Consider the following 24,240-nt stretch of genomic DNA (forward strand, 5'->3'; position numbering starts at 1 on the left):
TTTTTAATGTTTTATTTTGAAATAATTTTAGATTCAATATAATATATTTACATACACACACAAATGGTATGGGATATTCCCATTTACCCTTACCAAGCTTCTCCAAATGTTATTAATAGCATCCTACATAACCACAGTATAATTAGCGCAATCAGGAAATTAACAGTGGTACAATACTAATAATTAGTTTATAGACTGTATTTCAGTGTTACCACTGTGTCCACTCAGGCTGTTTTCCTGTTTCGGGATTCAGTACCTGTTGCTGTGTGCACTTAGGTTGCCCTGACTCCCTCGTATCCTCCAATTCAGGGTTGTTCCACCAGAAACCTTATTTTTCAGGCTCTAATGCTGCTTCTATCCCTTTACCTAATGTGTATATCCATGTTGAGTATGTTTTTACATGTCTTCTTATATCCTAGATGTAAATATAACAATGGCAATATTTATTATTTATTTATTTTAGATAGTCTTGCTCCATTGCCCAGGCTGGAGTGCAGTGGTACCATCTCAGCTCACCACAGACTCCACCTCCCGGTTGAAGTGATTCTCGTGCCTTAGCTTCCTGAGTAGCTGGGACCACGTGCGCGCATCACCATGCCCTGTTAATTTTTGTAGTCTTAGTAGAGATGGTGTTTCACCATGTTGGCCAGGCTGGTCTTGAACTCCTGATCTCAAGTGATCTGCCCACCTCGGCCTCCCGAAGTGCTAGGATTACCAGCGTGGGCCACTGTGACCAGCCAAAAATGGCAATATTTAAGTAAAGAATTAAGTTGGGCCAGGCACGGTGGCTCATGCCTATAATCCTAGCACCTTGGGAGGCTGAGGCGGGCAGATCATGAGGTCAGGAGATCGAGACCATCCTGGCCAACATGGTGAAACCCCGTCTCTACTAAAAATGCAAAAATAAGCTGGGCATAGTGGCACGTGCCTATAGTCCCAGCTACTCGGGAGGCTGAGGCAGAAGAATTACTTGAACCTGGGAGGCAGAGGTTTCAGTGAGCTGAGATCGAGCCATTGCACTCCAGCCTTGGGTGACAGAGGGAGACTCTGTCTCAAGAAAAAAAAAAAAGGGCAGCACACCTATATGGCACATGTATATGTGTGTAACAAACCTGCACATTGTGCACATGTATCCTAGAACTTAAAGTATAATAAAAAAATAAAAATAAAAACATTATTAAAAAAAAAGTTTCTGCATACCCTGCACCCAGCCTCCTCTCACATTAACATCATGCATGACAATAAAACAGTGACCAAAACTAAGAACTTAACACTGGTACTTTACAGTGAAACCAGAGACTAAATTTTACCAGTTAAAAAAAAAAAAAGTCATTAAGCAACAAGTAAATAGTGAAGGTAAGATCTCTAGACAAACTGGACAGAAAATCCTGAAAGTCTTATAAGGTAGATGAAATAGAAAAGAAAATGATGACGAGTTGTACCTACCTCAGACACATGGATTTAAAAAGTCCAAAAAGAAGCTCAAATACTAAAAGCAGCTCAAAATGCATCAATGTTTTGAAAAAGAAATGCCTTGAAGAGAATTGAATTCAGAGAAGTCACCATAAATGTCTATGAAACTGGGAAAAGCACATCCACAGTAGATGCTGGGTGATGCCCTGCAGGGCTTCTGGGCTCCAGAGTTGATGAGGTAGAGGCCTTGGGGGGCACTAATACCTGTTTCACTTTCTAGAAATGGACTCGGCACTACTGCGCCATTGCCGACGCCAAGCTGTCCTTCAGTGATGACATTGAACAGACTACGGAGGAGGAAGTGCCCCAGGTAGGGGGCACCCTAGCCACATAGGGAGGAGGTCCCCAGGGGCCCACAAGGACCAGCCAGCCCCCGGGACCTCCTTCCCATGTGGATTCTCTGACTTCAGCTGGCAAGGGGATGCTCAGCTGAAGAAGCTGCTGCTACTCTGGGTACCATGGCCTGGTTGGCTTGTCTCTGATTGGCTGGCTGCCGCAGGTGCTTTAACCAGTGAGGTTCAAGATGCTTTCCTGCTCTCTAAAGGGCCTGATTGGCCTTAGATGGAGGCCGGTGCTCTGGCTTGGTCCCAGGCTTTCCTGTTGCCCTCTCCTCCAGCTGTGGTCATCTTTCCCGCTGTTCACTTCTGCAGCCCCTAGGGCATCATGGCTCTCAGACTTCCCATAGAACAGAATGGAGGGCTATGCTAGGAACCCCTCACTCCATGTCTCAGGATGTCAGGAGGCCACCATAAATGAGGGCTCTCAGGAGTGGGAGGCAGGCGGAGGAGGGTAGTGGGTACTGTTTTGCCAGAGCCCTTCTGGTGGGGACCAGCTGAGACTGGCCTGTCTATGCTATCTGGTGCCCTGGGTCAGGGTGAGACAGAAGGACCTGTCTAGTGATGCTGGGGTTTGGTCCCAGGCTTTCAGAAACCCCTCCTCTCTTTGCGGCCCAGGATATACCCCCTACAGAGCTACATTTTGGGGAGAAATGGTTCCACAAGAAGGTGGAGAAGAGGACGAGTGCCGAGAAGTTGCTGCAGGAATACTGCATGGAGACAGGGGGCAAGGACGGCACCTTCCTGGTTCGGGAGAGTGAGACCTTCCCCAATGACTACACCCTGTCCTTCTGGTAATGCCCCCGACCCAGGGAACACCTGCCTTCTCCTCCATGCCAGCCGGATGAGGCGGGGTGGCAAGTGGTTCCAGCTCAGGCAGGAATTGGGCAGGCTGGGACCTGAATCCCAGATTTCATTTGTCAAGCTCTTCTAGGCTGGGACAAGGGTGAGGTGGGGGTGACTCACCTGGGCACAGTAATCCAGATTAATGAAATTTCAGGGCAATCTTTTAAAAAATCAAAAGTAATGCAAAAAAGTCTGTGATGAACAAAATACGAACATTTTAGACAAACACAAGATCTGACCCTGCACTTAGATGATGTGGCCTCACTCACTTCCCCCGGTCCTGGCCCTGGAGTGGGTCATGCAGCTCTGGATGATTCAGACAGCCTTCTAGCGTCTCCGTCTCCTCCGTAAAAGGGGGACGCTAGGGCTGTCCTATTGAAGCCGTCATAGGCTGTGATGAGCTTGTGCATTCATTCATCCACTCACTTTTCCATGTCTCAGTGCATTAAAAGATACTTCTTGAGGGCGTGCGCTGTGCTAGGTGCAGTACTTACGCCAGACAGACAATGTCTTTGTCCTCCTGGACATTAGCATCTTTCGAAGGAGATGGGCAATGAAAAAGTAGTCACTCAAATGATATGCAAGTATAGTTGCGACAAGTGCAATGAAACAAGGCAAGAGAAAGGGACCTCCCTCCCTTTATTGGGGGAGTTTAATGTGAGTTGGGATTTATGAAAGTCTGTGAGAGAAGGTGCTGATGTCACGATGTGGGGAATGGTCTGGAAAACCTTCCTGAAAGAAGATGAGACCTGAAAGAGGGAAATTATAATTCTGTCACTTAAAAAAAAGTTGTGATAGGGTCTTGCTCTGTCGCCTAGGCTGTAGTACAATGGTGCAATCTCGGTTCACTGCAGCCTCGAACTCCTGGCTAAAGCAATCCTATCTTAGCCATTTAAGTAGCTGGGACTACGGGCACATGCCACTACACCTGGATAATTTTTAAATTTTTTGTAGAGCTGGAGTCTCACTACGTTGCCCAGGCCGATTTTGAACTCGGCTTAAGCAATCCTCTGGCCTCAGCCTCCTAAAGCACTAGGATTACAGCTGTAAGCCATTGCACCTGGCTGAAAATTAGAATACTAATAACACGCAAATAATACTGGACACCTAAATGATGTTTACCATGTGCTGGGCAGTATGCCAGACACCTCGTGTGTGCGGTCTTGTTTGCTCTTCAGGATGCCTCTTTGAGGTGGACACCATTATCATCCCTGTCAGACCACTAGGGTAGTAATACACCATGGCTCAGGATGGGTGACCTGCTCCAGGACACTTAGCTCATATGTGGCAGAGCTGGGATTTGAATCCAGGCATCCTGGCGCTAGAGAAGCAGTTCTATAGATAAGAGGGGGATGGGGGTAGGGTGGGTGGGGTGTGGGAAGTAGGTAGAATGTTCTAGAATCCAGGCTGAGGGTCTAGCCTATGCTAAGACCCTGCATCCGTTTTTTTTTTTTTTTTTTTGAGATGGACTCTAGCTCCGTCACCTAGGCTGGAGTGCAGTGGCGCGATCTCAGCTCACTGCACCTCCACTTCCCGGGTACAAGTGATTTTCCTGCCTCAGCCTTATAAGTAGCTGGGATTACAGGCATGTGCCACCATGCCTAGCTAAGTTTTGTATTTTTAGTAGAGACGAGATTTCACTATGTTGGCCAGGCTAGTCTCGAACTCCTGACCTCAGGCGATCCACGCGCCTCGGCCTCCCAAAGTGTTGGGATTACAGGTGTGAGGCACTGCGCCCAGCCTCCTGTGTCTGTTCTAGGAGCAGAGGGAAGGTTGTGTGGCCACATGTGATGTCCCCGCCTCTGAGGCCCTGGCTGCCGCAGTGACCCGGCCTGTGTTCTCCCAGCCCTGATGGTGTCCTCTCCCCGCAGGCGGTCAGGCCGGGTCCAGCACTGCCGGATCCGTTCCACCACGGAGGGTGGAACCCTGAAGTACTACCTGACTGACAACCTCACCTTCAGCAGCATCTACGCCCTCATCCAGCACTACCGCGAGACGCACCTGCGCTGCGCCGAGTTTGAGTTGCGGCTCACGGACCCTGTGCCCAACCCCAACCCCCACGAGTCCAAGCCGTACGTGTCTGAGGGTGGAGCACGAGGCAGGCGGTGGTCGGGTTAGCTCCTCCAGGCAGAGAAGCTGGCCTGGTGGTTCAGCCGGGCCAGACCCCCAGGACACCCTCGCCTGGGCCCACCGGCGTCTCAAAGTTGCCGAGGTGGCGGGTTTCCAGATTCCTGGCACCATGAGTTGTGTCCTTTTCTCTTTTCTTTGTTTCCTCCCCTCTCTTTTCTCCTTTCCCTTTCTTCTACTTTGTCTTCATAGCCCCGAGGCTTTGGGCTTTGATTTTCAGAGGGTCATTCTGGCCCAGGATATCCTCCTACCTTTCAGAGCTCCTTCCTGTTTGTTCTGAAAATGAACAAGAAAACAATGATGGTAAAAGTCTCCCTTTGATTTTTTTTTCTAGTGAAATGAGTATCAAGATAGGCCTTGTGAAGGGTCAGCAAATCCTGGGAATAAAGAAGAAACAATTTTTAGGCAGAAAGCTGTTAACATGTACATTTCCGAGGAGGCCGTATTACTTATAGCAACTTTTTTTTTTTTTCACTTTTTCTGTGAAATTTTCCTATGGATTGCCTCTTAAAACTTGCTATTTCTTATCTTAAGAAATAACCTGAAAACTACCCAAAATCCTGTGAAACTCCTGCTGTGCTGTCTTCGGTTTTCTGAGACATGTGGTAATAACTGTGCCTCACTAGGAACCTGGCCTTTCATCTTTGGGCTGCTTGGGTGGATGAACAGAAATCAGTTTTTTGAGACTGGGTGTTGCTCTGCTGCCCAGGCTGGAGTGCAGCGGAACAATCAGGGCTCACAGCAGCCTCGAGCTCCTGGGCTCAAGTGATCCTCCCACCTCAGCCTCCTGTCTGGAACTACAGGTGTGTGCCACTGTGCCCAGCTAATTAATTAATTTATGTTGAGACTGGGTCTTGCTCTGTCTCCCAGGCTGGAGTGCAATGGCACGATCTCAGCTCACTGCAACCTCTGCCTCCCAGGTTCAAGAGATTCTTGTGCCTCAGCCTCCTGAGTAGCTGGGATAACAGGCGCATGCCACTGGGCCTGGCTAATATATATATATATATATATATATATTTTTTTGAGACAGTCTCGTTCTGCCGCCCAGGCTGGAGTGCGGTGGCATGATCTCGGCTCACTGCAACCTCTGCCTCCCGGGTTCAAGTGATTCTCCTGCCTCAGCCTCCTGAGTAGCTGGGACTACAGGTGCATGCCACCATGCCTGGCTAATTTTTTGTATTTTTAGTTGAGACGGGATTTCACCTTGTTAGCCAGGATGGTCTCAGTCTCCTGACCTCATGATCCACCTGCCCCAGCCTCCCAAAGTGCTGAGATTACAGGCGTGAGCCACTGCGCCTGGCCCAATTTTTGTATTTTTAGTAGAGATGGGGTTTTGCCATGTTGGTCAGGCTGGTCTCAAACTCCTGGCTTCAAGCGATCCACCTGCCTTGGCCTCCCAAAGTGCTGGGATTACAGGCCATAAGCCACTGTGCCCAGTCTGTTTTATTTTTTAAATAGAGATAGGGTCTCATTGTATTGGCCAGGCTGGTCTCAAACTCCTGACGCCAAGTGATTCTCCCGTCTCAGCCTCCCAAAGTGCTGGGATTTCAGGTGTGAACCACTGTGCCTGGCCCAGTGTATTATTTTGGGCTTGAAACAGACCCACAGGGTCTCCCACTGTTGTTTTTACAAATTGCTATTTTCTGAGGTGTCTTTGGCTGGGGAAGCCCACTGCGTGATTTCCATGATCATTTCCAGGGCCAGGTTCCAGGTGTCACTGACACCGTTGTCTTGCCCTCTGTGGGTGGCCCACTGACAGCCTGGAGGCCACTCACCTGGTCATTTTCCCTGGCCCTGTGCTGCAGGTGGTACTATGAGAGCCTGAGCCGCGGAGAGGCAGAGGACATGCTCATGAGGATCCCCCGGGACGGAGCCTTCCTGATCCGGAAGCGAGAGGAAAGCGACTCCTATGCCATCACCTTCAGGTGGGTGTGAGGGTGGGAGGCACACGCCCTCCAGAGGGGCTTGGCAAGGACAGGTGCGGAGAGACAAGGGGGAATTTCAGGTGTAGGCTCACCTGCAGTGTCCCCCCATGAACCCCCCACCCCACCCCGAGCATCAGCAACAACAACAACAATCACAGCAAAAGCTGCTGCAAGAATGTGCGCTCCAACGTGCCAGGCATAGTGTGTGTTCTCCAGGGCAGGATGCCCTGTAGTAACTCACTTTGGCTTCCAGTAACATGACCATGATCCATATTTCTCAGAGGAGGAAACTGAGGCACAGCAAGATTAAGTAACTTGCTGAAGCAGACAGCCAGTAAGTGGTGGAGCTGGGATTCGAACCCAGACAACCTAGGCCTGTGATGATATAGATCTAGTTTCCTCCCATCTGCAGCTGCTGCCCAACCACCTCTAGGCCTGTGATTCTCTAATTTTACCCCGAAACACCAGATTCCCCCACTTTCACTAATGACAAGGAGTGGAGGAATGACTCAGACTCCGTGTAGCATGCTGTCCCTCCGGCTCCCCAGCACCAGGGTTTCCCTGCATATTCTTACAGTGGTAACAGTCTGCCATATGTTGAGTTCCTAACTGTGTTCTAGACACTGGGCTGCTTTTGAGGCCTTATCTGATTGAATCCTTTGCTACAGCCTGTGAGAGGGAGGTCTAGTTATTACAAGGGAGGAAAGAGGCCCAGAGAGGTTAAGTGACCTGCCTGGAGTCACACAGCCTCATAGTCAACTGAGTCTAAGGTTCAGATGCAGGCCTGTTCGTCTCCAAAGTCTAAGCTCTTCACTCCAGAGTCTCCAGCCAGAGGCTTGGGGGCCAAATCAGGCCTGCAGGCATCTTTTGTACACTGATGCGAAAAACTGAGAAATTTCACTGAAAAACTCAGAGATTGCTTCTTGTGAAAAATGGGAGGCAGTGAACACTCTGGGCCTGTGTTTCACATGGGCGCAGTGGTTCTGGCTGCGTGGCAGTTGCTGTGGGGTGTGTGGTTTGCCCCGCCCACTCCTCTCCCCATTCCCTGTGCCCTGGTCCCATCCCCTGGCGACCCTGCCAGGCTGTCCCCTGGGCATTAGGATTTCCCTTCCTCCTTGCCTGCACCACTGTGCCTGAGCCACCTCCCTGGGGACCGTGGTGACGGTCATTATCACTGCAGTTTACTGAGGACCTGCTGTGTGCTGGCTCCAGCCAGAGGGCAGCCTCCCACCAGCATGGCTCTTCTGTACTCTGTGTTCCCAAGAGGGCGACCTGGGCTTCTCAGCATTGGTGCCTCTGCCCTTTGCTCTTTTCCCCAAACTTCTTAGTGGTGCCTCCTCAGCCTGGATGGGGAGGGAGATGTGTTCAGTCTGCTGTGCATGGACTGAAGGCCTGCCGTGCGCCAGGCCGCAGGTGGGGTGTTGGCACTCCCACTGTGCTGTCATACTGTGCGAGTGATGGTAACTAAACTCAACCGGCTGAAACGGAGGTGCTCAAGAGGGGAGACAGCTCTGACACACCAGGTCGGGCCCTCGCCTGACGTTGGTCGGGATGCCACCTGTGTGTGCGTGCTGGCGTTACTCTCCATCAGCTTCTGTCTCAGGTGGCGGTACCTTGGGCTGCCAGGACGGTGTCTGGCAGAAAGGATGGCCCCTTCCCTGAGCCCGGTGGCATGATTCTGACGGGCCGTCTGGGGATGGGGCTGGGGTCACTTCAATGGGACCACGTGGATGAAGAGGTTGGGTGGGTCCTCAGGTTGACTGCCTGATTTACATACATGACCCATTCAGTTCGTGAACCTGTCTTCCCCGTGAGATTGGAGGTGTCTTGAGAATGGAAGTTTTTATTTTTTAGGAGTTAATAGATGTTCGGTGAACACCTACTGTGTGCCGGGCCCTGTGCTGGGCTCCAGAAATGCAGGAGTGATAAAAACAGCCCAGTCCTTGCTCTCTCAGGCTAATGGTCTGGCAGGGATGAGACGTTGCCTCACTCCAAGTATTTCTTGTTTTTGATCTGTTCCTGCTTATGTAACATTGGCTGGGATGTAGTTGGTGGTTGGTGAATGCTGGCTCAATGAATCAATCAGCAAGGATGGCAGCTCCCCACCTTCCCCACCGCCCACTGTCAGGGAAGCTCTGTCCCCACACTGTTTCTCAAAGAGGAGGGGCGTGAGGACTGATCCTGTTGTGTTGGGATGTTGAACTTCCCTGGTCTCCACCCACTGCATGTGTATCTGGGACCCTAAGTCATTGTAACAGTCAAAAGCACCACCCTCATCCCTGCCCTGGGACATACACTTTTTCAAACCTTCTGTGGTCAGGGGTTGGGGTGAAGCGTCACTGTCCTTCATTGAGAAGCACTGAGGAGGTTTGAGCACATAAGGAAATCAGTGTAATAATTTGTGGTGAGTGCTACAGAGGGATTGGTCAGGCAGGGTGGTGGAGGGTGAGTAGGGGCCCTCCAGGGGAACGGATGGGGAATTTGGACCAGGCAGTGGGGGAACGCAGGTCTGGAGGAACTTCTCCTCCTTGCTCTCTACGTATTTGTAAAGTACCTCTCCTGTGCCAGGCACTGTTCTGGGCTCTGCAGATGTGTACTGAACTTCTGGATAGATTTCCCCAGGAGAGGAGAAACACCTGCTTTCAAATCCACAGAGGAAGTGTTGAGTTGTTGCCTGGTTGTGATTGGTGGAAGGCATCTCTTGGGCAGGATGAGGGGTTTCTCAGTGAAGCTGAGACCTCAGGCCGTGGCCGTGGCATCCATGCTCCAGGAGGTTGGGAGATGCAACTCGTATTCCAGCCCTGTTCCCATCTCCCCTTTTGATTCTCTTTTCTCCCAGGGAAGTTAGTTGTGGGTTGATTTCAGCTATGTTTTCCAAACCATTCACTTACTGAGTCCTGCGAGAGTGCCAGACACAGTGCCGAGGGCTTACCCCGAAATCACCTCATAGACGATGATCCTGATGCTCCCATGAGACAGGGGTTGCGGATCCCCGAGGCTGTGGATCGGGAAACTGAGGCTTAGGGGTTTCCTGTGGAAGGAGCCAGAACCTGACCTCGGCTCTCTACCTCGGCACCCCAGAGCCCCCCTGCCCTGAGAAGCTCTTATGAAAAGTTGTAAAGTTAATTTTTAATTACATGAATATTGCAGGAAGATATTCTCTCTATAAAAAATTAAGACATTACCCTGAAGGCTAAAGCCCCCTGTGGTCCTTCTCATCTCAGTGGAGATATCCTGGTGGAAAGCACAGTTTGCTAGTTGCTGTGTCCATTCAGACATTTAAAAAATAAATACGTATTTCTGCATGTCTGTGCCTATGGAAAATACATGGTGCCATTTTGCGTGTGGGTATTTTTGTTCTATTTTTGAAAAATACAAATGGGATCATTCTGCAGCTTTTCTACTCAGCATTGTTTCTTTTCTTTCCTCTGTTTTTTTAGAAGGAATAAATATTTAATAAAATATCACTGCAAATAAACCACTGAAGCAGAAGTCTTCTAGCGTTTTGTTTTCACAGGCCTTTTTGAAGAAATGGCTTAAAGGAATAGATATGTATTTTTCAAAAGACTGGAAATCCTTTTTAAAAAAGAAATAAATATTTAAAAACAATAAAAAGTCTCTCTATAGTGCAAAAAATGTCTTTTCTTGATTTTTTCCCTGCCATGCAAAATTGTTAAATGAGTAGTATGCCCATAGAAACTACGCTTCTGGATGCTTTTCCTAATTTATTTAATTGACAAATAAAAGTTGTATATATGTATCGTGTACAGCATGGTATTTTGAAATACATATGCGTGGTGAAATGGCTAAATTGAGATAATAACATACGCACTTCCACACATACTTAACCATTTCTTTTGTGTGTGGTGAGACTTAAAGTCTACCCTCAGCAATTTTCAAGAATACAGGCCTTCTTTTTTTTTTTGGAGACGGAGTCTTGCTCTGTCACCCAGTCTGGAGTGCAGTGGCATGATCTTGGCTCACTGCAACCCCTGCCTCCTGGGTTCAAGCGATTCTCCTGCCTCAGGCTCCTGAGTAGCTGGGATTACAGGCATGCACCACCATGCCTGGCTAATTTTTGTGTTTTTAGTAAAGATGGGGGTTTCACCATGTTGGCCAGGCTGGTCTCGAACTCCTGCCCTCAGGTGGTCCACCCTTCTTGGCCTCCCAAAGTGCTGGGATTACAGGTGCGAGCCACCGTGCCCGGCCCGGACTTTGTTATTGACTATAATCCCTATGCTGTACCACAGATCTCTTGAACTTACTCCTCTTGTCTTACTGAAATTTCGTACCCTTTAACCAACATAACCCCAACACTCCCTACCTCCCCCTGCCCAAGACCCTGGTAACCACCATTCTACTCTCTACTTCTGTGACTTTCAATCTTCTTAGGTTTTACATACGAGATCATGTGGTATTTGTTTTTCTGTGTCTCACTTATTTCACACAGCACAGTGTCCTCCAGGTTCATCCATGTTGTTGCAAATGACAGGCTTTCCTTCTTTTTTGAAGCTGAATGGTATTCCGTTATGTAAATGTACCACATTTTCTTTATCCATTTATCTGTTGATGGGCAGGCTGATTCTACACCTTGGCTATGGTGAATGCTGCTATGAACATAGGAGTGCAGCTTTCTCTTTGACATACTGATTTCCTTTCCTTCGGATGTATACCCAGAAGTGGGATTGCTGGATCCCATGGTGTTCCATTTTTAATTTTTTGAGGAACCTCTGTACTGTTTTCCATAGTGGCTATGCTCATTTACAGTCCCATCCACCAGGTGCGGGTGTCCCTTTTTTTCCACATCCTCACCAGCACTTCTCCTTTGGCTAATGGCCATTCTAACAGGTGTGAGGTGACATCTCATTGTGGTTTTAATTTGCATTTCTCTGATGATTAGTGATGTTGAATATTTTTTATGTAACCATTGGCCATTTATGTATCTTCTTTTGAGAAATGTCTGTTCAGATCCTTTGGTCCTTTTTTTTTGAGACAGAGTCTCACTCTGTCATCCAGGCTGGAGTACAGTGGCATGATCTCAGCTCAGTGCCACCGCCGCCTCCCAGGTTCAAGTGATTCTCATGCCTCGGACTCCAGAGTGGCTGGGATTACAGGCACCTGCCACCATGCCCAGCTAATTTTTGTATTTTTAGTAAAGACAGGGTTTCATCATGTTGATCAGGCTGGTCTCAAACTCTTGACCTCAAGTGATCTGCCTGCCTTGGCCTGCTAAAGTGCTGGAATTACAAGTGTGAGCTACCGCACCCGGCCTTTGTCCATTTTTAGATTGGGTCATTTATTTTCTTACTATTCAGCTGTTTGACTTCCTTATATATTTTCGATATTGATCCCTTACCAGATGTTCAGTTTGCAGAGGTTTTTCCCATTCTGTAGGTTGTTTCTTTACTCTGTTGATTCCTTCCTTGGCTATGCAGAAGCCTCTTAGTTTGATATAATCCCCTTTGTCCACTTTCATTTTTGTTGCCTGTGCTTTTGGGGTCATATCTGAAAAATGATTGCCCAGACCAATGTTACGGAGGTTTTCCTCTCTGTTTTTTTCTAGTAGTTGTACAGTTTCAGGTCTTAGGTTTAAGTCTTTAATCCATTTTGAGCTGCTTTTTTTGTTTATGGTGTGAGATAAGGGTCTAATTTTCTTCTTTTGAAATTTTTATTATTTCTATATAGGAATTTCTTTTGAAATTCTTTTAAATTTTTTAAATCTAGGTTTCCTAACCCTACTTATTTAACAGACTGTCCTTTCTGCCTGGTGGGTTCTAGACATCTTTATTGAAGATCAGTTGACTGTAAATGCATGGATTTATTTCTTGGTTCTTGGTTCTTTATTCTGTTCCACTGGTCTGTGTGTTTGTTTTTATGCCACTGTCATGCTATTTTTTTTTTTTTTTTTTTTTTGGAGACGGAGTCTTGCTCTATCACCCAGGCTGGAGTACAGTGGTGCAATCTCGGCTCACTGCAAGCTCCGCCTCCCAGGTTCATGCCATTCTCCTGCCTCAGCCTCCCGAGTAGCTGGGACTACAGGCACCCGCCACCACACCCGGTTAATTTTTTGTATTTTTAGTAGAGAGGGGGTTTCACCATTTTAGCCAGGATGGTCTCGATCTCCTGACCTTGTGATCCACCCACCTTGGCCTCCCAAAGTGCTGGCATTACAGGCGTGAACCACCACACCCAGCCTGTCGTGCTATTTTTATTACTATAGCTTTGTAGTATATTTTGAAGTAAGATAGTGTTATATGTCCAGCTTTGTTATTTTTTGCTCAAAATTGCTTTGGCTATTTGGGGTAGATGTTTTAAAAAAGACCCTCTTGGCTGTAAACTTAGGGTCAAAAATATTTTTCCAGATGTTTCTGTCTTGATAAAAGCTAATAAAACCAAGCAGGCTCTTCTGTTTGGGTTATTTTCTGCTTCATGTTTCAAATAGATGAAGGAATGAAAGACTTACTTCTTTTTTGAAAAAAAGTCACTGTTTTACTAGTTGAGTCACTGAAGACAAGATTTAATAATTTTGATGGGAGGGATTGGCAAACATTTTCTGTAAAGGACCACAGAGTGAATATTTTAGTTTTTGCAGGCCATATGGTCTCTGTTGCAGCTACACAACTCTGCTGTTCCAGTGTGAAAACAGCCGCAGACAATGTGTAAACAAATGAACTGTGGCTGTGTTTTGATAAAAGCAGGTGGCGGGCCAGATGTGGCCTACTCTTGACCTAGTTCTCTAGGATGCTCCTAAAGTCAAGTCCTGTAGTTGGGGAGGAGGGGAGGGTAAGAGGAGCGGTTGAGTCACTCGGCAAGATTTCTTCTGAGACACAGATTCTTCTAGATCTGTTTTGAAAATACCCACACCATTTTCTAATTGTCTTGTATTCCATAGGAGGGCTATACCCTGTTTATTTACCCACTTCTCTAAGGCTGGATAACTAGGTTGTATCTAATCAGTGAGGTTTGTATAAAAATTGGTTGGCCACCAGGATCTTGGCATGTCAACCCTGTGTTCTTCCCCCTCCAGGGCTAGGGGCAAGGTGAAGCATTGTCGCATCAACCGGGATGGCCGGCACTTTGTGCTGGGGACCTCTGCCTATTTTGAGAGTCTGGTGGAGCTCGTCAGTTACTACGAGAAGCATTCACTCTACCGAAAGATGAGACTGCGCTACCCCGTGACCCCCGAGCTCCTGGAGCGCTACAACATGGTAAGTGGTGGACTGCCTTGTGGTTTGGTGGGATTTCTTGTCTGAGGTTGTACCTCATCTGTTCATGAATTCAGCAAACCTCTGAGTATTCACCAGGTGTCTGATACTGCTGTAGGTCCTGGGGATACAAATTGAACACAACAAAGACCCTGCCCTTGTGCTGCTTACAGTGTAGTGTTGGGGAGATGCAACAAATGAGATTTAAAATATCCATAGCATGTTCCAGGTGGTGATGAGTGCCAAGGAGAAGAACACTGGGCCGGTGGATAAAGGGATACAGAGTAATGGAGAAGGGGCCACAGTTTTCAGAGGGTGGTATAGGAAGATCTCACTGAAAAGGATTGAGCCATGTGGGTGCCTTCTGGAGGAAGAGAGGATAGCATGTGCAAAGGTCCTGAGGTAGAAGCCTGCCTGGAGGCACTAAGAGGAAGTCAGCATGGCTGGAATGAAGCGAGCCCAAGTCGGGGTAGAGCTAAATAAGGACGGGGGTTCACAGGTGACTTATCATGCAGGGGTGCATAGGCCATTATAAGGCCCTGGCTTTTTCTCTGAGTTACTGGAGAGTTCTGGGTTCAGGAGAGACCTGACGTGATTACTGTGTCTCCATTCTTACCACACAGATCATTAATTTATTGAAAAGAGGTTTATGGCATTCTGACCATGTGCCAAGAACTGTTCTAGATACTGGGAGTACTATGGAACAAAATCTGCTTTGGGAAATTTAGGTTCTGGAGAGGAGAGACAGACAATATACACAATTAAGATGTTTTCACGTAGCATGAAATAAAATAAACAGGATGGTGTGAAAAGGGGTGGATACTACCTTAGGCTGTGGGAGTGGAGATAGAGAGGGCCACCTTAAAAGGGGAGAAATGTGGGCTGAAACATGGAAGACAGCAGTGAATGGGCTCTTGGGAGAAGTGAATGAAGGGGTGGCTCTAGGTAGAGGAGTGGCCACACCGCAAGCCCTAAAGTCACATGGGGAACAGAAAGAAGAGTTAGAGAGGAACAGAGAGGTGGTGGGGGTGGATCTTGGCAGTGGTATGCTAGTAAATGTTCAAATAGCTCTGAGCGGGGCAGTGGAAGGGACTGGTTTATAGCATTTGCCAATTTCCATGGTGTAAATACTTCCATGGTGGTCAGTGGTCAGTTTCAAGTTGTTGATGTGCTGTGGTTGAACCTGGAATGTGGAGTCACAAAGTGATGTACGTAGTGGGCTTTTGTGAGCCGGGAGGTCACTCCAGCACACCACTGGATCTTAGGATTTGTGCTTTTACAAAGGAACACGGTGCCTGGCATGCAGCAGGCCAGGGCAGGGCCTTTCTGATTTTGGGTTAGTTTCCAAGTCTGGGGACCTTCTTTATAGCTTCTTTCTGTGTCTACTCACGGGCCATAAGAAAATTCTGTGAGGTTTCAACTCCTCTATCAAAGGATAGGTAACCATAAGGAAGCCTAGAACACTTGTTATATGTAAGGGCTATTCGAGGAGCATGGGTTATTCCATTTCTTTCTTTCTTTTTTTCCAGGAAAGAGATATAAACTCCCTCTACGACGTCAGCAGAATGTATGTGGATCCCAGTGAAATCAATCCGTCCATGGTAAGTGCCGAACCTCCAATTCACACGATTTCTGAGTCACGAGGCTGATGTGGATTCCATCTTCTTCCCCTGGCAGTTATAACAGGGCAAGGGAAGACTTTGGAAAACCTGGCTAAAATAATTTTTTTTCTTTTTTTTGAGAAGAAAGGATGATTGACAATATGAAGTCTAGTGTCAGGGAAAATGTTAATAGAATTCCATCCAAATGCAACAGTGTTTTGATAAAATTCTGAGGTTTGACGAGCCACCTTTGGGCCAAATGCTTCTAATTAAAAGTCTTTCAAATGTTTTTTGCTCGCTGACGGAGTCCGTGGTGTTTATAAATTCCATTTGGTTCGCTGACCTCCTTGCAGCGCAAATGCTATCTCATATTCCCACCCTGACACTGTTGTGTGATTTCATGCAGGTGTAGGGATGGATTTTACTTTTAGCCCTTAGCTCCTCCTTGCCATGGTTTCATCTGAAATTTAGTTTGAGCCAGCACAGGAAGAACTGCGGCGAATTTTCTGTTTGGGGGTCATGTGGCACACGATTAGTGTACAATGCTCACTTAGGAAGGGGCCCTGCTTGTGGGCTCTGTTGAAATCCAGCGATGACTTTCTTTTTTAAAAATTTATAATCCTTGGCCAATGCAGATCTGTTTCAGAAAGAAATGAAATCTTGAAAAGTTGTGGGCAAATTGAGCTGTGTGTGAAATGCATTAAGAGACCTTAGTAGCAAAAACTTTTGTTAGAAGTGAAGGATGTTTTGGTGACGAGAACAGTCACCTCTCTAACTGATGAGTGTTCCTTCCTGTGGCCTTGGAGACCGGCTCCGGTCCTCATATCCATCCTTGAAGCAGGATACGCAGGTAGAGGCTGCTCTGTGTGCAGGCGGGGGAGAGAAAGGCGAGGGCTCTGCTTAGCCTCTGGCCTCCCGCTGCAGATCCCTGTGGCAGGGCTTCTAGAACCCACACTGCTTCTTTTTTTTTTTGAGACGGAGTCTCGCTCTGTCACCCAGGCTGGAGTGCAGTGGCCAGATCTCAGCTCACTGCAAGCTCCGCTTCCCGGGTTCACGCCATTCTCCTACCTCAGCCTCCCGAGTAGCTGGGACTACAGGCGCCGCCACCTCGCCCGGCTAGTTTTTTGTATTTTTAGTAGAGACGGGGTTTCACCATGTTAGCCAGGATTGTCTCGATCTCCTGACCTTGTGATCCGCCCGTCTCAGCCTCCCAAAGTGCTGGGATTACAGGCTTGAGCCACCGCGCCCGGCCCACACTGCTTCTTATGAAACATCATGAACTATGGCAATCACTCACATTGATGGATCCAGTTCTGGGCTGAGCCACTTAAAACAGCTGGTTGATGTGGGGCAAGTTACTGTCTCTCTCTGCATCTCAGTATTCTCATCTGTAAAATGGGCATAATCATATAACTACCTACCTGTTACGGTTGTTGTAAGGATTAAAGGAGATACCTTAAGGCTTGGAACAATGCTTTCACTATACTCTAGTTAGCACTTAAGAATTGCAAGCTGTTGTCAGTTTTATCATTATACACATGATCTCATGTAATAGTCTTAACAACTCTGTGAAATACATAAAAATTTAATTCCCATTTCACAGATGGGGGAACTGAGGATCAGAGAGACTCAAACTTATATTATTATTCAAAGGCAGAGCAATGATTTGAACCTACATATCTCACTCCGTAGCCTGTGTTCTGAGGAAAAGTTTTACTGGGTTCCCTGTGAAATGCCCATTTCCTTCTGTTGGGAGGAGAAGGAAGCCACTGATTGAAGCAGGTTTGACAATGTCAGAGCTTTTCCCACTAATATTTGCTTGCCGTGTGGGTGTTCATTTATGCCCACCAGGCAGAAGGCATGAAAACAAATTCACTGAAGAACACTTCTATACCAAGGAAGTTCTATCTTAGATCTGTGAACAGAGACCACTTTTTGATGAATTTCATGGAGGAGCAGCTCAGTGACTCTTGCAAAATGTCAAGGTCCTGTAGCAGTGTAGATAGGGGACTGCTGACCTACAGAAAAAGAGCAGTGAGGCCCTCAGGACAGGCAGGAAGAATGGGGTTGCCCTTAAACTTGTGGGAGGCTTGCTGAGCACAGGCACTGTGATGACAGTCTTGGCTTAATCTAAAAGGCATATCCTTTCTTTGTTGAGGAAATTGAGCAATATGGTGTCACTCCAATATAGGGTCACTCCCACCCTAACCCTAAGTCTAACCTTAAACCCTAACCTGTAACCCCAACTCTAAGCCTGAACTCTAACCCTAACCCCAGCCCTAAACCCTAACTCCTAACCCCTAACCCTTAACCTCAACCCAGGTACCCTTGGTTCTGCCTAGGTCAGTTCTCCTTCACTCCCTAGTGACTTTTTGGGGTCTTGGATTCTTTGCAATGCCAGTCCCTCTCCAGCAGGTGACTTTGTGACCTTGGCCTGAAGCCTCCTGCTCCTCAGTGAGAAGAACCAAATGGTGCCTGGGAACGCAGCCGCCTCCCTCCCCTCCTGTCCCCCGCCTGACCTTTTCCTTCTTGTTTTCCCTGAAAGCCTCAGAGAACCGTGAAAGCTCTGTATGACTACAAAGCCAAGCGAAGCGATGAGCTGAGCTTCTGCCGTGGTGCCCTCATCCACAATGTCTCCAAGGAGCCTGGGGGCTGGTAAGGCTGAAGAGAGGCTGGGCTGCTTGGCACGGGGGCTTGACTTGTCCTTTCTTGGTGATGAGACTCAGGTGCTGGCCAAGTCTGACCTCCTTTGTCTGTCATCCTGGGCTGGCTTTGACCTCTTGTGTTAAGTCCCTTTTTAGAAAGGTGACTTGGTGCATGCTCTATTTGAGAAAATGGATAAATAACAGTATTAACAGTTATCAACATATCATATCTTATATTGTATATTATTATAATTACAACAGCAGCTACCATTTATTGAAGTCTTACTAAGTGGCAAGCAGTCTGCGAATTGCTTTCATGCATTGTCTAACCAAATCTTCATTACCCGCTGTGGTCAGGACTATGATTATCCCTACTTTAAAGATGCGGCGAATGAGACTTTCCAAGTCACGCAAAAAAATACTAAATACTAAATAGTGCAGGCGCTTTACAATACACAAGACTGTGTGTTATTTCCAATTCAAATTCTTAGGCTATTCCATAGTCCCGTGCTGTATGCAATGGCCACATCCTGAATTGAAGACAATATGTTTTTAGGGCAAAGGCACCTAGGTAGGCTAGGATTTAGTACCACTTCGCTTTTTAACCTTGGAAGAAAAATTCGCTGCCCACCGATAGGTTTCTGGGTAAGTGGTTTTGTGGGGTGACTTCTGTCTGACAGCAATAAGAACTCGCTCATATTAAACCAGTCAGCACTGGTTTAAGTACCTCAGAGACTGGCATTTCTGCCTCCCACAAGATAACTAGACCTGGCTTAGAAATCTGAATAGCAGCATGCATGGAGTGCTTCTATGTGTCAAGCACTGTTTTAAGCACATTTGAAATAACTCACATCATTTGAAATAACTCAGTCTACACGATGACTCTAAAAGGTTGGTTCTGTTGTTACCTGCATTTTACAGATGAGGAAACTGAAGCCTTGAGAAGTACAGTCACTTGTCCAGGGCCACATAGCAGGCTGAAATCTGAACCCCCAGAGCCTACACTCTTAACCCCATTCATCTGCTAAGTCCTTCCCTGTCCTCTTGCAAGATGCCTTAATCCAGGGTTTGTCAAACTTTTTCTTAAAATCAGGAGAACCTCATTGCAAACCAATTCATACCTAGATTCCCCAGAACCAAAGATGCAGCCGAGTTATCTGTTGAGCTGGAGTAGGGGCGTAGGCCTGCCCTGTTTGGCCTCCTTGCTGACATCACAGTCCCTACTGCAGCCCCTGCTGCTGCACCTTGGAGGCTCCCACAGTGTTGTCCATCTGCTTCTCCAAGTTCAGAGGCTTGACTTTGCCCAAGTCCCCCCACTCGAAGTGGCACAGAGTTGAGGTCTCTTCCAGGCACACTGGCTTTCCCTCATTGTGCTCCTGTCCCTGCCTTGGTCCACATCCTGGTGCTCACTGGGTGGGTGACTGTCATTTTTGGAGTTGTGGGAGGAGCTCAGGTGACTATTCCAAGTCAGTTTTCCATTCTGTGTGAGAAGGCTTCATGCCTTTCTATGACTCTGATAGGCAGGTCTCTGAATTTTGAAGGCTCTTGTCTTTTTTTTTGAGACGGAGTCTCGCTCTGTCGCCCAGGCTGGAGTGCAGTGGCCGGATCTCAGCTCACTGCAAGCTCCGCCTCCCGGGTTCCCGCCATTCTCCTGCCTCAGCCTCCCGAGTAGCTGGGACTACAGGCGCCCGCCACCTCGCCTGGCTAGTTTTTTGTATTTTTTAGTAGAGACGGGGTTTCACCGTGTTAGCCAGGATGGTCTCGATCTCCTGACCTCGTGATCCGCCCGTCTCGGCCTCCCAAAGTGCTGGGATTACAGGCTTGAGCCACCGCGCCCGGCCTAAGGCTCTTGTCTTAAGAGACTGGCAGAAGTTTCTTTGGCAAGGGAGTGTGGGCAAACCGCCCAGCGACTGTGGTCATTTCTCTCTCTGATGGCAGTAGTGGTACAGGGGGCTGCCTGTGTGAAACGGCCTTTTTTGCATACTCCCAAACTGGTTGCCCTGTAGCTAGGGGACCAAACAATTGTTGTCTGAACCAAGATGCTCCTTGAGTGAAGGGAATGCAAAGTGCTCAGTCCTGGATAGATGGTATATATGATCGCTGTAAATACAGCCAGCCCTTGCCAGAAGTGCGTCTGGAGAAATGGTGCGGGGGGTGTGAAAAGCGCTTACAACCCGCGGTTCTGTGTCTCTGCTAGGTGAATTGGTAGCATCAGTCCTCACTCTGCTTATTCAGACCAAAAAATTGTTAATTTCTTCCCACCATCATGGAGCACAGACTTGATTAAGATCCAGAAAGGTCAGCCGGGTACAGTGGCTCACGCCTGTAATCCCAGCACTTGGGGAGGCCAAAGAGGGCAGATCACTTGAGGTCAGGAGTTTGAGACCAGCTTGGCCAACATGGTGAAACCCTGTCTCTTCTAAAAATACAAAAATTAGCCAGACGTGGTGGCACGTGCCTGTAATCCCAGCTACTTGGGAGGCTGAGGCAGGAGAATTGCTTGAACCCGGGGGGCGAAGGTTGCAGTGAGCCGAGATCGTGCCATGCACTCCAGCCTGGGTGATAGAGTGAGACTCTGTCTCAAAAACAAAACAAAACAAACAAAAAGATCCAGAAAGATCTCATATAGTGGGGAAGACAGACGGATAATTATACGTTAAGTATAAGGTGTGGCTGCTCGGATGACTGTGGGGACAGGATGCCAGGGGACCACAGAGGAAGAGTGCTCAGCCTAGGAGGCAGTCCGGGAAGATTCCCTGGGAGAGAAAATGCCCAACCTGAGTCTTAAATTAGTGGGGGGAAACTGGGTACCAAGGGCATGGGCCAAGGCATGGAAACCAGGCAGCATGGCAGAGGCATGATGGGGACGATGGGTCATCTGGAGCAAATGTCATGGAGAGTTAGGAGGTGACATCTGGGAGTCCTGGGGTCACACTGTGCTGTGCCGTGGTTGCCATGTTGAAGAGTCTGGGCTGGATTCCAGAGGCCCTGGGGAGCCATCATGTGGCGTGGTCAGAGGTGCATTTCGGAGAGTCCCTGGCTACAGAAAGTGGCTCAAGAGATGGACAGGTTGAAGGAGAGGGTTTGCGTGTCTGGGCACGGACTTGCCAGGAGGAACCAATCTTACAGGTGCTTAGCGTCTGGTGGGGTCCAGGGACATTCATGGATGATGTCCCGTGTTGTCAGTGTCATTATGAAGATAGAGAACAGTGTTTTAGCTGAATAATAATAAGAGCTAACACTATTGAGTATTTACTGTGCACTAGGTGGGCACTGTCCCAAGCACTCAGCTTTTGTTAATTTAGAGTCCTAATAAAACGCACTGAGGGAAGCACTCGCATTTCCCCGTTTTGCAGATGGATAGTCGGAGGCACAGAAAGCCTCCACAGTCAGTGGGAGAGCTGGAATTTCATTCCAGCCTGTCTGCCTCCAGAACCACCTTCTCTCTAAATTCACAACCTCCCTGAAATGGGGGTGAACTTTTGTCATGTATAGTCTCTGACTTCCACTTAGAGCACTGAAACTTCTGACTTGGGGTATCTTTGATCAAACATTAAGATCATGTGATAAGGAGGGAAATCAGACCCCAATAACTCATTGGTAATTAAAAAAAGAAGTTGCCTTTGAAAAGCTCCGTTGTCACAGATAGTGACACTGGTCACTTGGCCACTTGCTGCCTGTCACCATCAGAATCAAGCCAGCAGTTGGGTGCTAATAAGCAGTAGTGGGGAATGCATGCCACCTGGTGACAGCGTCCCATGTCCTTTCTTCTTATCCAGGTGGAAAGGAGACTATGGAACCAGGATCCAGCAGTACTTCCCATCCAACTATGTCGAGGACATCTCAACTGCAGATGTCGAGGAGCTGGAAAAACAGGCAAGTCCCCCTCTTTGATGCTGTTACAGGAAAAAGGGATCTGCGGGTCCAGTTTTTCAGGGACCTGTGCCATCTCAGTGGTTGAATGTTTCCATGTGCTGCTTGTGGTCTCTGTGGAGCTCTGGATCAGGAAAGACAGAGTGATAGGGAAATTGAGATTGAGTTGTTGCGGGTGAGTTGCTACGACAAGCCAGCCGTGTTTTAATCAGGTTGTGCTGGGCTTGGAAGGGTTTGAATATGCAGGGAGAATTCCCACTGGAGTGAAAGTGGCCAAATGGGGAATTTGTCCTTTGCTTAAGCAACTTGCAAATAAAACACATGTATGTCGGGCAGCCAGACATTGAGAACGTGCTCGGCTTGAGTAAGCAAGTGGGTCTAACCAGAAGGTGAGATGAGGCCTTCCTGGTGACTTTGTAAACCTGGTGGTTGTTCCCTTGCCGCCTCTTTTTAGAGAGCAGCCACATGCAGCGTGCCGGCGTTAGAGCCCTAGGTGTTTATTTTCTAAGGGAGGTAGGGCAATCTTGGAAGGCTTCCTGGAGGAAGGAGTATTTGAGCCTTAAAAGTCAAGTTAGGGTTCAACAGCGAGAAACTGGCAGAAGGGAGTTCCAAGTGGGAAGTACAGTCTAAGCAAAGGTGTGGCAGTGGGAATGTGGTTGTGTTCTGTGTGCTTGGGCTGAGACAGAGACATGAAGCCCTTGCTGCGTCTGTATACTGTGCTGCCCTTACCTGAGCATCAACATTTGCCTGGTGCAGGGGCTGGGGGTTGGGGTGGTGCAGGCCATGAGTGGATGCCTGGTTCTGCCACCTCTCCTAAGCCCAAGATATTCTTCATCTCAGCCAGACCCTGGGATGGTTCGAGTGTGCCATTGGAGGCAGAGCTGGAAAGGGTGATGAGGGCTCTGAAAGTCTTAGAAGCCAGATCACAGAGCATGGGCGTTGCTTCCACAGGACATGGGGAGCCACAGAAGGTTCTTGAGCTGGGCTTTAGGAGGCAAAAGAGTCTCATTTTGTAATAAGGTCAGATAAATGGTCTAGGATGTGTTTTGAAACCAGATCTGAGGAAGCATTGTGAAACCTGTTCTAGAATTCACAAGGCACGTTTTTACGGATTGGAAAATGAAACTCCTAACCTCTTGGCACCCTCTGCGCGCCAGGTGCCTATCAGCTCCATGCTTCGTTATTTAGCTCTCTCCCCGTAGACGTATCTGGTAATGAAAATGCATTTTAAACAGTTCCACAGGCAGTGTCTTTGCTAAACGGTGTGCTTTGGAAGCGGGTTGTCTTTTTATTATTCCCGTTACAACTAACGTGAGTTATGTCTTGTTTCTTCATAGATTATTGAAGACAATCCCTTAGGGTCTCTTTGCAGAGGAATATTGGACCTCAACACCTATAACGTCGGTACGTGCGCACATCATCTTAGCCGGGATTCCCACCCCTATCCCCCATGGGTTGACCTCAGCCGCGCCCTACACCGGGAGGTGGCTGACACAGGGTCCTGTCTTGAATGCCAGCTCCTTCCCCGGCTGTAGCTGAGTATTTCGGTCAGGCTGGTCAGTGAGTATGATGCTGTGTCTGCTATTAGTCTCTGCTAAAACTGGAAATGCTACAACAGGGTCTGGTACATAAGTGCTAGATGGTGGTTAGCGGACATTATTACCAACATCACTCTTACTATCTCAGGATCCGCCTGTGTTTCCCATGCGTTTCGAAGGAAAGCTGAGCTGTCAGCCTGGCCGAAACGCAGCATGGAGTTGGGAGTCTCGGGTTCTAAGCCCAGCTCTGCCTCTCTGTTGCTATGAGACCACAGACCTGTCACTCCTCTTTGAACCTCTGCTTCCTGGTTGCTCTGCTGGGGCCCAGGAAACTCAGCCCACCCATGTTGACTGTGCTGTAAGGGGACATGAAGGCGTGGCCCCGAGGCCAGGCTTGTCCAGTGGTGGCTGGGGTCTCGTGTGCTGGGCTTCCTGGGTCTTGAGCCTGCCTGCTTTGAAGTGTGTGTGGTGCAGCTCCCATGTGAAGGGACTCTGTAGCAGGCCTCCTTGTTCTGGGCAGCCCATGACCCTCCCTGGGAAGGCATGGGCATGGTTCCCTCGGACTCACGTGACAGCAGCCCCAGGGACTTCGTGCTTCTATTGCCAGTTCTCTGCTTTACACATTAACTAATTATTATTATTATTTTTTGCGATAGAGTCTCTGTCACCTAG

At 48.1% G+C, this 24,240-nt stretch overlaps 1 protein-coding gene across 2 annotated transcripts in view; it reads left to right on the forward strand.

The window, feature by feature from the left end:
• The window catches only part of PLCG2 (phospholipase C gamma 2), a 193,296-nt gene that overhangs the window by 132,567 nt on the left and 36,489 nt on the right, over positions 1-24,240 (forward strand). For both annotated transcript variants that reach the window (XM_033219130.1, XM_033219131.1), the window contains 9 exons: positions 1,694-1,783; positions 2,427-2,602; positions 4,526-4,726; positions 6,587-6,706; positions 13,734-13,914; positions 15,441-15,512; positions 18,058-18,167; positions 21,937-22,033; positions 23,368-23,434. In XM_033219130.1, the coding sequence (XP_033075021.1) occupies positions 1,694-1,783; positions 2,427-2,602; positions 4,526-4,726; positions 6,587-6,706; positions 13,734-13,914; positions 15,441-15,512; positions 18,058-18,167; positions 21,937-22,033; positions 23,368-23,434 (1,114 nt within the window). The remainder of the gene's footprint in view (positions 1-1,693; positions 1,784-2,426; positions 2,603-4,525; positions 4,727-6,586; positions 6,707-13,733; positions 13,915-15,440; positions 15,513-18,057; positions 18,168-21,936; positions 22,034-23,367; positions 23,435-24,240) is intronic.

This window comes from Trachypithecus francoisi, unplaced genomic scaffold (assembly GCF_009764315.1).
Source record: "Trachypithecus francoisi isolate TF-2019V2 unplaced genomic scaffold, Tfra_2.0 Lachesis_group10, whole genome shotgun sequence".
NCBI lineage: Eukaryota > Metazoa > Chordata > Mammalia > Primates > Cercopithecidae > Trachypithecus > Trachypithecus francoisi.